The sequence below is a fragment of the Grampus griseus genome, assembly GCF_964374135.1.
Source record: "Grampus griseus genome assembly, chromosome: 4".
Classification (NCBI taxonomy): Eukaryota; Metazoa; Chordata; class Mammalia; order Artiodactyla; family Delphinidae; genus Grampus; species Grampus griseus.
Window position 1 is genome coordinate 118,811,499 of NC_138997.1, and position 13,376 is coordinate 118,824,874.

A 13,376-nucleotide genomic window follows, 5' to 3' on the forward strand; every position below is an offset into this window, starting at 1 on the left:
AAGGACCTAGAATAGGTGCTGAAAACTAGAAATAGAAGCTAAAACTATAAAACTTCTACATGTATTATAGATCTCACAATACATCGTTATCATCTTTGTTTTAAACTGTATGTTAAGTTTTGAAGAAATTTAAAAATGAAATAAGTTCTTTTGTATTTACTCGTAAAAAAAAATCAGATACATACAATTCCATTGTCTGCATTATCAATTTTGTACAAATGTTTGTCTTATATTTGCTATTATATATGAAATATTGTAATTCCTCAAAAGCAAGAAGAGGTGTCTAATTTTCTTTGTACACTGTACCTGGCACAGTTCCCTATAAGTGGGTATAGAATAAACTCATTTTAAATAGCAAACTAAATGAAAAGAATCATTTGATGATGAAAATTGATTACAAGCTATCTGCATTTCCAAAACTGGAAAATAAAGCCTGGGGAATAATTCAATATTTTAAAATAATATTTGATTTTAAAAAACGCTTTAGGGCTTCCCTGGTAGCGCAGTGGTTGAGAGTCCGCCTGCCGATGCAGGGGACACGGGTTCGTGCCCCGGTCCGGGAAGATCCCTCATGCCGCGGAGTGGCTGGGCCCGTGAGCCATGGCCGCTGGGCCTGCGCATCCGGAGCCTGTGCTCTGCAACGGGAGAGGCCACAACAGTGAGAGGCCCATGTATAGCAAAAAAAAAACAAACCCAAAACTTTAAAAAGTAATAATAATAATAGACACTTACATAGCATGACATGCTATGCACTGTTCTAGACAAGAGAGATATTATTATTCCCATTTTGGAGATGTGGAAATTGAGGTACAGAAAAGTGATCTGTTTATGTTCACATAGCTAGCGAAATGTCAGAGACTAGATTTAAACAAAAGCAGGTCATTTCCAATGTCGAGTCTTTGAGCCAATATATTATACAGAAAAGCAAAAGCAAACAAAAGAGAATAAATGTGACACTGTTTTTTACTTTCATGTTTAAAAGTTAATAGTTTTATATAAAGATCTGTTTTCTTTATATAAAAATGACCTCTTATAGAAAAGACCAGTATTTATTCAATTTGTAAATATTATACGAGGTAATTGTTTGATTCATATTCAATTCATTATTAGTTAGAGAATGGCAATGACTGCCACCAGAAATCATGTCTACAAAAAGTATTTGTAGCCTTCCATCCCTACAAGCCATCTTAATCTTGTAATGTCTCCATTTTTCAATTGAGTTTTCATTGTGCAATTCCAATCATGCTTTAAATATTTCTAGACTAAAATATTTTACTCTGAACTCCATGCTTTTATTTTTTTACTTTTAATCAACAGCATGTCCTTCCCCTTTCAATTTGGCACCCATGAGTGACTGACTTTTAGGGAAGGCTTAGTGATATGTCCTTTTTGGGTGAGATTGTTTTTAGCATGTGAAGGACAGAGAAACTGAACAGGAAAGAATACATGGAAAATACAAATAAGTGAAGCAGTCTGAGAAGGCAGAATCTATCATTATTACAGTGGGCATATGTGATTAAATGTCTTCAAAACAATGAGGCTCATCAATCAGCATCTTCATGCATTGGGAAATCAGATCATCCCGGGAGAGATCTGAGACACTCACTATGACAAGGCCATCTTCTCATGGTTACACATCACAATCAAGTGCATAGGTGAGGAAAACACTTTTCTGATTTGTTAAGCTTGCGACAGTTAAACCTCCATATAGGAATGTGACTAGAAAGGAGAGAAGCATGCTCTCTCCATGGTGAATATCATCAATGTTTAACTCCACTCTGGAAGAAACCTTGATATCCCCGAGTGAATAAATAAGTACTTAATATATACTACTGCACCCTTGAAAAACGTCATGGATGCATTTCAATGATTCTACACATAAAGTAGCAAATCAAATAAAGTTTCATATCTATGTGAAGGTAATTAAACTTCCAGGACTCACAAATTTATATATAAAACTATAAATACATATATATACACATATATATGTGTGTATATATATATATATATATATATATATATATATATATATATATATTACTTAGTCTCTAAAGTGAGTTACCCCACAGCATAACGGGATAGTGTTTCTTCCAGTATTTTTATTAGGTTAGTACTAACATAAAGAGTCAATAAGGTCCATTTAAGAGATATAATACCTTTTTTTGTTATTGTTGTTTGGTACCTTCCTCCAACAACCGTCCCTGTGATATTTACTAGTGTGTTGTTCATTTCCTAGTGGATGTGTAGTGTGTACATGTTTGGGATTATAAAAAAGAAATGGGAAGTGTTATAACCTGCTATGAACATTAATGCTGCAGATGTCTGGCAGGTTTAATAGGTCTGAATATGAAAAGTATATAAAAGCTGAGGCTGTTATCCAGATATATTTCAGCCTAAAGAATGGCTTTACTTACCCTATATAGCTATTTAAGACAAAATAGTACTGTTTGTGTGTGAACTCCAAATAATCCCATGGTTTTTTCCCCAGCATGAGTAGATACAGCCTTTAGAGCTACCTGCTTTATAACTTCATAGTCGGTGATTCTTAGGTCTGAACTCATTTCCTGAGGGGGCTTTTGAAAAGGATTTACAACACCATGTCTATTTTCAAAATTGTAAGCTAGAATTGCTTTGCCTGTGCAGATGTGATGACCCAAATCTTTCTCTGCAAAACATCCTTTTAAAATATGCAATGATTTGATTTATCAACTGGTCTAAATACAACTTTTCCTTCTATTACTTTAAACAGATTTACATGTTTCAGAGCAGGAGGAGAAAAGCATTAAAGAAAAGCCAATAAGACATTGCTACTTCAATATTCTAATAAAACATGCTGAGCTTATTTGGGTAAACATTAAAAAGCCTCTTTGGGTAAATGAACTACATATATGATAATAAAAGACTACCTTTGCATGGGATATTTTTGATGAGTCACTAAACTGCATGCATTCATAGAGAATACTATGAAATGTTTTCACTAAGATACTGTGAAGGAAGAACGATGCAGAGTCCTAAACAAAGCATTTAGCTTTCACCAGAGATGCAGAAATAGAAGCAGATAGTAGGTATTGCCCTAATACAGTCTGAAAGACACCATTTTGTGCCATTTTTGTTATTACTATCCAACAATCACTTTTATGCACATAGTTTTCTCTATACTAGTCCCTGACATTGTAATGTTGCTATTCAGAAAATAAGAGTCAAATTCTGGAGGTAAAGATGGGTAAAGAGGTGAGAAATATGAGAACATGGAGTAGTGCATGAACACCGTTCACATTCTGAGAATCTGTTGAGAGGCTGAGGCTGAACAGAAGTGTAACTGTGACTAGATAGACATGGAAAGAAATATAAACCTGATTGTGATGGTATTAATGTATGTTGAGCCAAATCACTGCAATATTTTTAAGGAAAATCCTGCAAGGGAAGGTAAATTAAGCAAGATGACTCAAAATCTATTAAATTTCTTTGAGGCTATAAAATTCCTCTCTTATCACTAGATGTTTTCAAAAGGAAAATAATACATACAAAAATGTCACCTGGATTGTCCTACGATTAAAAAACACTGTCCATTATTATTATTATCATTATTATGTCATTGTCATCATCATCATCATCGTCGTCACTATGCTTCCTACTTAGACTATGCTGACACAAGATGCACAGACACACTTAGAACAATGGTTATAGTTTCTTTTACTGAGTTGACAAAGTCAGTTCTCTTCCTCTTTTGTCCTTGATTCTAACAGTATTTGAAAAAGTGAACAAGTTCATTGATTTTGGATTTGGCTACTCATAATGCACCCAAGTTTTTCCCATAATCAGCCTGGATATTCTATTTCTCCTACTTATGAAACATTAAAAATCCTCTCTCCTATTTATATGTAGCTGCCTGAGAACACAAAGCTCCTTCTTACCTGTGTGGTAAAACTTCCCTGAAAATCCAAGGTTGAAGGTAAAATTTGCAACCTGAGTGCGCAGTAAATTTTGAGTCTCTAGTAATGCCTGAAATAAATAAGAAATTAACATGATTTTAGAAAAATAAATATGAAGATTTGGGATGCCTCTTTTTCAAAAGTGTATGCATGAGTGAAACAAAATGTGGGCTTTGTTGCTTTTTGGGTTTTTGATGGCTACTGGTATGTATTATAATCACTATTGTTATTATTTTTACTGAAGGTTACGAATTATGAAGCAGTTAAGTCCTAAGCATTTTATAAGCGGCTGAGAGGCAATTCTCTAAGCACACAGCATTGAAATCATTTTTCATTTCTGTGTGAGACATTTCTTGAATTTCAGATTATCACACTTCTTTTCCTTGGGGAAAATTTTTCAGAATTGTTGGATGCAGGCAGGTCCTGTATTTGTTGGTAAAGGACAAGAAGTTAACTTTTGTTTGAGTAGTAACTGAGTATTCTACTTAACTGTGCAACCTCTCCTATCATTTTTAAGGCATAATTATTGAGTTGAAAGCTTGGATTTTTACTTTACAAACTAAACAGCAATTTTTATACTTTATAGGATGGTAATTACAAATGAACAAGGAAAGGACAGGTAGGAAATGGGTAATTCCATAAAGAAATATTCTCTAAACATTGCAAAAATTTTCCTAATTTCTCCTTTTGGAATTATTCTATGTTAATTTCTTGTTTGTAGACAGGATAAGAACATATTATTAAGACTGATTTTTGTTACTACTATCCATCTTTTAAGGTAAATAAAGAGTCAAAAGTTTAGACAATTTCTTTTGAGCATTAGTTATGGTGGCTAAGCATTTGCTTCAAAAATTTGTGAACCTAACTTTTTATTTCTCCAGAGTTAAGAGGGCTCTCCGGCAAATTTGTAAAGAAAAAAAAAAAAAGAAAGAAAGAAATGACCAAATAATTAAAAGGTTGATAAGCTATAGTTTCTGGTTATCCAAGATTACAGTTATACTGCATGTAATCCTGGCTAACTTATTTAAATATTATCAATTCAATAGAAAAAGGAAAAAACAGACCTAGTAGTTTGACTCAGTTATATAAAATATTCAAAAAAGTTCTCATAAAAAAGCAAACTAGATACTAAAAAGAGAGTAGAGTTAAAAATAAATAAATTTATTGAACTAGTTGAGCTTATTGGTAAAGACTGTAGAATATAGCTTTAAAATTAAAAAAATAAAACGATCATGCATCCTTTTTTCTAAGGGAGTTCCTTTTTCTGGCACTCTTGTTATGTTCAGTGCACAATCCCTGAGCTTTCATATATTGAAATCATTTTTTTTTTTTTTTAGTTCTTCCTTTCCCTGTTCTCCTCACTGCTCCAACCACATCCACTCAATTTTCTACCTCTGGGGTCTTGAAGGCATTCTTTATTCCACATTTATTTATCCACCAACCATTCTTAAATTCAGTAAATATTCCTTGTAGGTGGATACAGTGTTGGGTTTGGCAAGCACAGTCTCTGTAACCTTGGGCTTTACTGAGCGGGAGAGAGCTATTAAATAGAGGGTCCCACAAATGTGTAATTACAAATCATAATAAGTGCTACAAAACAAATCTAGAGCATGTTGTGATAGATAAATTAAGGGATTTAGTTTAGACTGGGGAAGTGGGCCTACACTTGATGCTTTCTAAGAGGCCATTTTAAAAAGATCAAACGATCTATTTTTTCCCAATCAGCTTGCTACCACTTTAGGCAGGCCTTCATGTCTTTTTCTTGGGCTTTAAAACACTGTAGACTGCTAACCATATTCCCACCTTCCTCTATTCTATTTTATACTCTGCAGTCATGCTAACATCCTAGAAGCAGTAAATGCACTTTACCCTTGAGGTCAGGCAAGCCATTCACTTAGTGACTCAGCTTGGTCGGTCATTTCACTTCTCACAACTTTCCCCTTATCTGTGAAATGGGATCATGCTTAACACTTGTTTCACAGTATTATTGTGAAGATTACATTGTATTAGGCATACAAAGTGCTTAGCTAAGTGCCTGGTACATAGTAAGAACTTGATAAATGCTGTTAATGATCACTTAATATGTCATTCTCTTCCCACCAATTAGGTATAAATGGTGACTTCATATTTCCATATTAAGCTACCTGCATTGGTATTTCCCCAAATCACCCTGTCGTCTGCACTATTCCCCACCTCCTACATTTCTCCATGTTTTTCTGTTTTTTTTTGGGGGGGGGGCTGGAAAGTGTCCAGTTGTTCCCAATCTCATTTTCCAGTCCCAACCCATTTTTAAAGATCTGCCCAAATGCCACCTTTTTGTATGAAGCCTTCCCTGATGCCTTAAAGCTTTTCCTTTTCTCATCTCCCAAAGTAAGTTCCTAAATTGTTTAAGACTTGCATCATTTTCCACTTTACTATATAACTTTGTATTTTATTTCTCCTTTTAGTCTAAAAGTACCTGAAGGTTGATCAAACCTTACTCATTTTTACACATGCCATGTTGCTAAATATAGCTTCATATATATGGAAGGCATTTAAAAAATGTGATAGGAGCATATATTAATGCACAGCTGTCAATTGAATTAGTTTCATTTATTTTTATTACTAATATTTTTCTGATGGTAAAATGATAAAAATGGCTCATGGACCATACCATTAAATGATATAGATAGGATCTTGCATTTCATGAGCACATTCATAATATGGATGTTTTATAATCTTCTATTGTAAGTCGCCTAGTAAGACAAGCTCACAGAGGCGAGGGCATATGGATTTTCTTCCACTGGCGCTAATTAGCTATATGAAGAATTTGACAGACCTTTCCATTGTTAAAAGAAGTAGAGTTGTCTAGTCACAGCCTGCCAACATGTAATCTTGATTAATGTGGGAGTAAAATGACAATTTCTGTAAGTAAAAACAAAACAAATGGATAAAAAGAAGCAAATTCTAAAAGATTCAAGCTTTCCTACTTCATTGTAACTGAATGTTCTTTGAGTTTCAAAATTCAAGGAAAGAAAGGTTCCATGTCTTTCAATGATAAGAAAAAGAGAGACACAAATAAATATGTTATAAAGTGGATATAATTTTTAAAAATAAAACTCAGAAATAAGTGTAAAAGAAAAACATGTTAAACCATAAAAAATAATGAAGAAATATAGAAAAAAATAAAGGATTGAAATACAGGAAAAATGTAAAATGCCAGAGGAAATATCAGACAGGAAAAATACAAATATAAAATTATGAATAAATAAAATATAATAAAACCAAAAAAACTTCTTTTGGAAAAATTTGTTAATGGACTAGAAATAAGGTCTCAATTTGAGATAAAAATCAAACAGTAAAGCATAGGAAATAGTATACAGCTGTGTATATACTATTTTTATCTGAATATTTTGTGGGGAAATTTGACTAACTTTTGAAAATATATGTAAAATAAAATATATACAGTGTTTGGATAATAAACCTTAGTTATTTTCTTTAATAGTTTATAAGTCATAAAAATATATATAAACGGCTTTGAAGTTTTCCCTTGCATTATTTATGAAAGGCTCACTAAGTTATTTGATTGGGTATCAAAGAGAATAAATATATAATGTATTTAAGCAGAAGCAAAAAGTCATTATTTTAACAAACATTACTTGCATTCACTTAATGTTCTTATAATAAGTTCCTCAGTATTTAATAAAGCAAGTCCAACTCTGCCCTACTGCAAAATGTTAAAGAGAACAATGGTTTTCAAACTTTACCAGACATAAAATTTTATAGAGGAGGCTGCTAAAATTGTCAATTCTGGGGATCCACTTGAAGAGTTATTGATTTAATCTGTCTATGATGGGGCCCAAGTATGTGTATTTCATTATAGACCCCAGTTGGTTCTTAAGAAGGGTCAAGCAATTGTTTCCAATTTACCCATAAGAAATGAAATGAAACACCAGGATGCTTTTCCCAGGCCCATTTTCTGGGTATTCTGAGTTACAGTATAGGATGGAGCCTAGGAATCTGTGTTTTTAACAGTGATTCTTATAGTTTCAAACTGGAGATTATAGCCATCAAGGAACTTCAGGAAATATTGTTAGTGCACTATTTATATTTAATTTCAAGGTATATTGCACATGTCTTAAGCCATTCTGATATTCAGATTGTTTATCATCAGGTTAACACTTTCTCTACGTGTACGTAATTAATAAGTCATGACTGTATACATACTTTGGTATAGCCTTATGTTTTCAGAATTTCAAATCAAATACCAAAGGGTGATAGTTTTTGTTTGTCTGCCTTGGAAAGTTTTTTATTACATTCAATAACTCAATAAAAATGTTATCTTATTTACAAGATCTTACTTATCTTTTTATCTTACTTACAAGATCTTGATGTGGGAATCAGAAAAGGTTACATCTATACTTATTTTCCGGGTGGAAAAAAATTGCTTCATGGAAAGTTTAAATGACCCACCCAGATAACACAACAAGAGGGCCAAAATCGAGCACGTTTGCCTTAACATTTGGTCCGACTTTAACCTCAGGTCTCTCTACAGTAAATCTGTGTGGCCACCCAGTTTGACTCGGAATTTCATGAACTTCTGTGCAGAGACTATTTGTCAATGTACAGATGAAAATGCATAGGGCTGACCCAGGGTGAAAGTATGCCGCTTTTGAAGTTTGCCTTTGAAAGTTTCTGCCTCCCTTCTTGTTCATCTCTTTCCCCTTAGAAATCTCCATTCCTTCAGAAATCTACTCTCTTCCTTTTTTTTGATAAAATCTTACTGCTGCTCAAAGAGGAAATTGTTTGATATAATTTATAAATTGACAAAAGCTTATTATACCAACATGCTGAGTCTTCTAAACAATTTCACATGGAACAGTTTAGCTATGATTGTGGAATGGGTGAGTTAATTAAGAAAGAATGAATGTATACTTCTGATATCTTTTGTGGGGAGAAAGGTTTGGGGATTGGGGGGTCCTTCTGATGAAATCACATTCAATTCAAAGAACAACTTGCCAGGTAGAAAAACATCATAGTGTTTCAGAGCAATTATCCTCTCGCTTTCTGCCCATCACCTAAGTGTTCCACTGCTATCTATCTTCTCTCACTTAAGTCTCCAGGAAGCAAAGAATCTGGAACTCTCTGGGCTCTCTACCTCCTTGTGCTATTATTCACTCATTTATCCATTCAAACAGTATTGACTGAACCCCTGCTTCTTGTTTTAGGCATTCTTCTAGGTACTAAGGACACAGTAGAGAATGGTAACAATAATATCTAACATAATTGTGTTAGGTACTGCTAGGTACTATGAGTACTATAAGAAGCACTCAACTTGAATTATCTCTAAATCTCTCCACGATCCCTTGGGCTTCCCTGGTGGCGCAGTGGTTGAGAATCCACCTGCCAATGCAGGGGACATGGGTTTGAGCCCTGGTCCGGGAAGATCCCACATGCTGGGGAGCAACTAAGCCCGTGCACCACAACTTCTGAGCCTGTGCTCTAGAGCCCACGAGCCACAACTACTGAGCCCGCATGCCTAGAGCCCGTGCTCCGCAACAAGAGAAGCCACCGCAACGAGAAGCCTGCACACCACAGCGAAGAGTAGCCCCCGCTCGCCTCAATTAGAGAAAGCCCATGTGCAGCAACAAAGACCCAACACAGCCAAAAATAAATAAATAAAATAAATAAATTTATTAAATAAAAATCTCTCCATGATCCCTTTATTAATCCTATTTTACAAGTGGGGAAAATAAATCGCAGAGAGCCTAAATAAGCTACCTAAGGTTATGGAGATAGAAAGTGTCTGCCAGACAAAACCACTATATTTGTTGTTTTCATGGAGCTTACATTCTTTTTAGACATGCAGATGATACACATGGCAAATCAATCAAATAATTATTTAATTGAAATTATTATTAATGTAAAAATAATTATAGTATATGCTAATATTGAAACTAACAGAGTACCTACATTTTAACAGGATAGGCAATGAGCTGTATGAAGGTCTTTCTGAAACAGTGGCAGTTTAGTTGAAAGAGAGAGATGAGAGGCCAGCTATGTCTAAAACAGGGACTCCAGAGCATGTGCTCCAGGCAAGGGGGCCAGTGAAAACAGGGCTCCATGTCAGGAAGGACCTTGACACCTTTTTAATACACCACCCTCTACTTCACCTCACATAGGATATGATTTACATTTTAAATTGATTTCTCTGGCTACTTGCTGATAAGGAATTGTAGGAAAACTGGTAAGAAATGGGGGAAATCATTTAGGAGGATTTTGCAGTAGTTCCAGTAAGAGAAAATAAAGGCATGGCTTCTACTGGTGGTACTGGGAATGGAAAGAAGTAAATAGTATAATTATTGATGGGCCGACGTGGGAAGTAAAGCTGAGTGATTTCATTAATGATTCAGATTTCTGACATTCGATGAAGTGAGGGAAGAGTTGAGATAGGTTTTGAGGGAAAATCAACACTTCCATGGCTACACTAAACATTTCTTCCCCACAGCAGGATGGCTATGTTGTTGAAAACTCTACATTACCCCTAACAGGAAAAACAGAGTTTAAAGTCCCACATCGTCATTGTTTTCAAACATTGGTACCCATGATTAGAGGTAACTGAACAAGGAGTGTATATATTAGCAAGGGGAGTGGTCTCATAGTACAGGGAGTGCTTTTTGGATACCGGAAGGTTAAACATTGATACTGATTAAAGATACAGGCAAAGAGAAGAAAAAAATTGAAAATTAGTTTGACCTTGTAAAATAATATTAATTCATGTCACGTATGTGAAGAGTCTGCATTTTCTGCTTGATTATCAAAGAACACAATGAAGGTTATATAAATCATTAAACTTGAAGTGCATTTACAGTGTTGTAAATTTTGATTGTATCAGCAAAGTCAAAGCATGTGTCTTTGACTCCCTTCCCAGTGGCTATGGACTGATTTGTCTTGTGCCCTAAACTGTGTTACGGGGGAATGTCATTGGCATCTCTGTGTCCACAGAATTCTAAGCCAATGACTTCAGTCCATTCTGAAAGCATGTGAGATGAATTTCTGCTTCTGCTTTCTGATTGGCACTCTGGTTCTCTCCCTGGGATCGGAAAAATTCCATAAAGGTGGTGACTTACTGCCCAGTTCTTAAGAGCCCCAGTTTCTCTTCAAATGTATTCTCAAGTTCAGCCCATAGAGGTCACCTTAAACTGTGAGTATGCCCTTCTCTCTCTACCTCTGTTTCCATGTTTTTCATGCTCTACCTAATCGATTGGAATTTTGAATCAAATAAATAAATTTGAATCAAATATGAACTCGTATGACCCTTGAGATAGTACTACTTGAACCACTGGCTTTTTCCTTTATAAGTTAGTTCTTCTAAGTCTCGTCTTCAATTGTATTATTTAATTTACTTTTTCTACAAGCTTTGCTCCCAAGTCTCCATCATGGCCTGCAAGAATTTTTGAGTTGTAAAAAGATAAATGTAATGTAACTTTAGAATTCATGGTTCATGTAGCATGATTATTTCCTTAAAAGGATTTTATAAAGTAATGGCAAGAATAACTGTCTTATTTTCCCTAGGCCCAAATGTTTAAGTAAATGATAAAGTAATAGTGAGATAGAACTATCTTATATGAGGACTTCTTCGGGGATGTGGAATGAAACTGGTCATTGTAAGCTCAGTGACTGAAAGATGGCTTCAGGAATCATCAGGAATCAGAGAGCTGAGAGAAACATACACATGCACAACAAAATAATAATGTCAGACCTTTATTAAGGAAGGATGGGAGGAAAGCCGTTTTAACTCAAAATATTTCCAGAGATTCTAAGTAAGGATCTGCACTGAACTGGGCCCAAATTCTCTCTGTGTTAGGTTGAAACTGTAAAATGAAACTTGAGTCACCCTGCGTAATCCTGACTTCTGTGTTGGAGAGCCTACGTGATAGAAATGCTTTGTCCTGCGGTGGAAGTACCAAAGCAGACACAGAATCACCTTTGGAGCTAGCTTGGGGTCTCTGAAGTGTGGAAGCTTGGGCTGCCTTCAATAATGAGTCATCATGGATGATTTTATTATGTAAGAGATGATAACTAGTGAAACAAGAGTTCCTGATTACGGATTTCCAAACGGTGATCCATGGGTCACTGGGTCTGTAAAATTTAACAGTTCCATGAAAAAATAATTCCATGTTCAAAATGTTTGGGAAACACTCTGTAGTATATCCCTCTTGGGAGGTTCTCAATTCACATTTACATGCTAAAGTCTTTAGTAGAAAAAATTTTGTACTTGATTTCTCTCAGCTTTTCCCCCAAACTATTTGCCAGTAACACACACTCCTACCTGCCTAATTTTAAGATACAGACTTAGGAAAAAAACATTAAGTGGATGGCTAATACCTTGGAGGTAGAGGTATTTCCTGGGGTCATGATATCCTTGATCAAATACAGTTTTCTATTTAGTATCAAATGCAAATGGCAAAATATAATAGCTGTAATTTTTACATGAAATGTGGTTCTGCATATGTATTCAGTTATATAATCACATTAAATCTCTGCATGTGATCTGTAGAAAAAGAGGACTTTTCCATTATTCCAGGATTTGTCATCCCACAAGAACTTCAGATCAAACTCAGTTTCTTAGTATTATGAAATCGTGGAAATATACTTAGAAATAATTACCCTTTTGATAAACATGATGTTCCTTCTTGGAGCATCTTATTCTTGTTGAAAACTTATTAAAAACAACTATTAAGTTGTTTTCATTACCTAAATTAAGTAAGGATAGGTCTAATTAAGTAAATTTAGACGTATCTCTAAATTACGTTTTACTTCATGATCCAAAAAAAAAAATTCTCATTTTATTTTTTAGGCCTTAAAAAATGTAGGCCTCTCCAGCAGCTGTCTGCTTAATCAAGGTCAGGTACTGGCATCCTTCCTTAGAAATCGTGCTCTGCCTCTGTTCACAATCTCCATGTCTCATTCTCCATCCTCTGGTCACAATCTCCATGTCTCATTCTCCATCCTCTGGTTACTGGGTACAAGTCTAGGGCCTCTTACAACAGTTCCTGGCACAACACAGATATCCAGTAGTTGTAGGCTGGTGTTGTAACTGACCTCCCTAATTTCATCTCTAGAAATACCCTCTGCTCACATACAGTCAGAAATCTCTTCAAAATGTCGAGGTATCAGCTTATTAGCTATCATCTTTCATTCTTTTGCTTATTAGCTATCATTCTTTCATTAAATATTGTGTTGTAACAATTCCAAAATATTTCTTGAGCACAGAAGGTGTACACTGTATTCTCAGCTTTATACAACTCCCCATTCTTTCATGGATGCACCCTAGAAACACCTGAACTCTGTGTCAGATTTTTAGGATATTGGAGACAGGCTTCAGAGATTCCTGCCATAGCTTTGGCAGATATGTCTGTTCTATAATAATTCTCCTAAAATGTCCTGGAACCACAGAAAGGG

The 13,376-nt window shown here is 35.0% G+C and overlaps 1 protein-coding gene across 1 annotated transcript in view; it reads right to left on the bottom strand.

Moving 5' to 3' along the window:
- The window catches only part of LOC309821971 (bifunctional heparan sulfate N-deacetylase/N-sulfotransferase 4), a gene marked incomplete at both ends in the record, with an annotated part of 247,062 nt that overhangs the window by 148,235 nt on the left and 85,451 nt on the right, over positions 1–13,376 (bottom strand). The window contains one exon of the mRNA XM_082653541.1: positions 3,915–4,002. Coding sequence (XP_082509667.1) covers positions 3,915–4,002 — 88 coding nt within the window. The remainder of the gene's footprint in view (positions 1–3,914; positions 4,003–13,376) is intronic.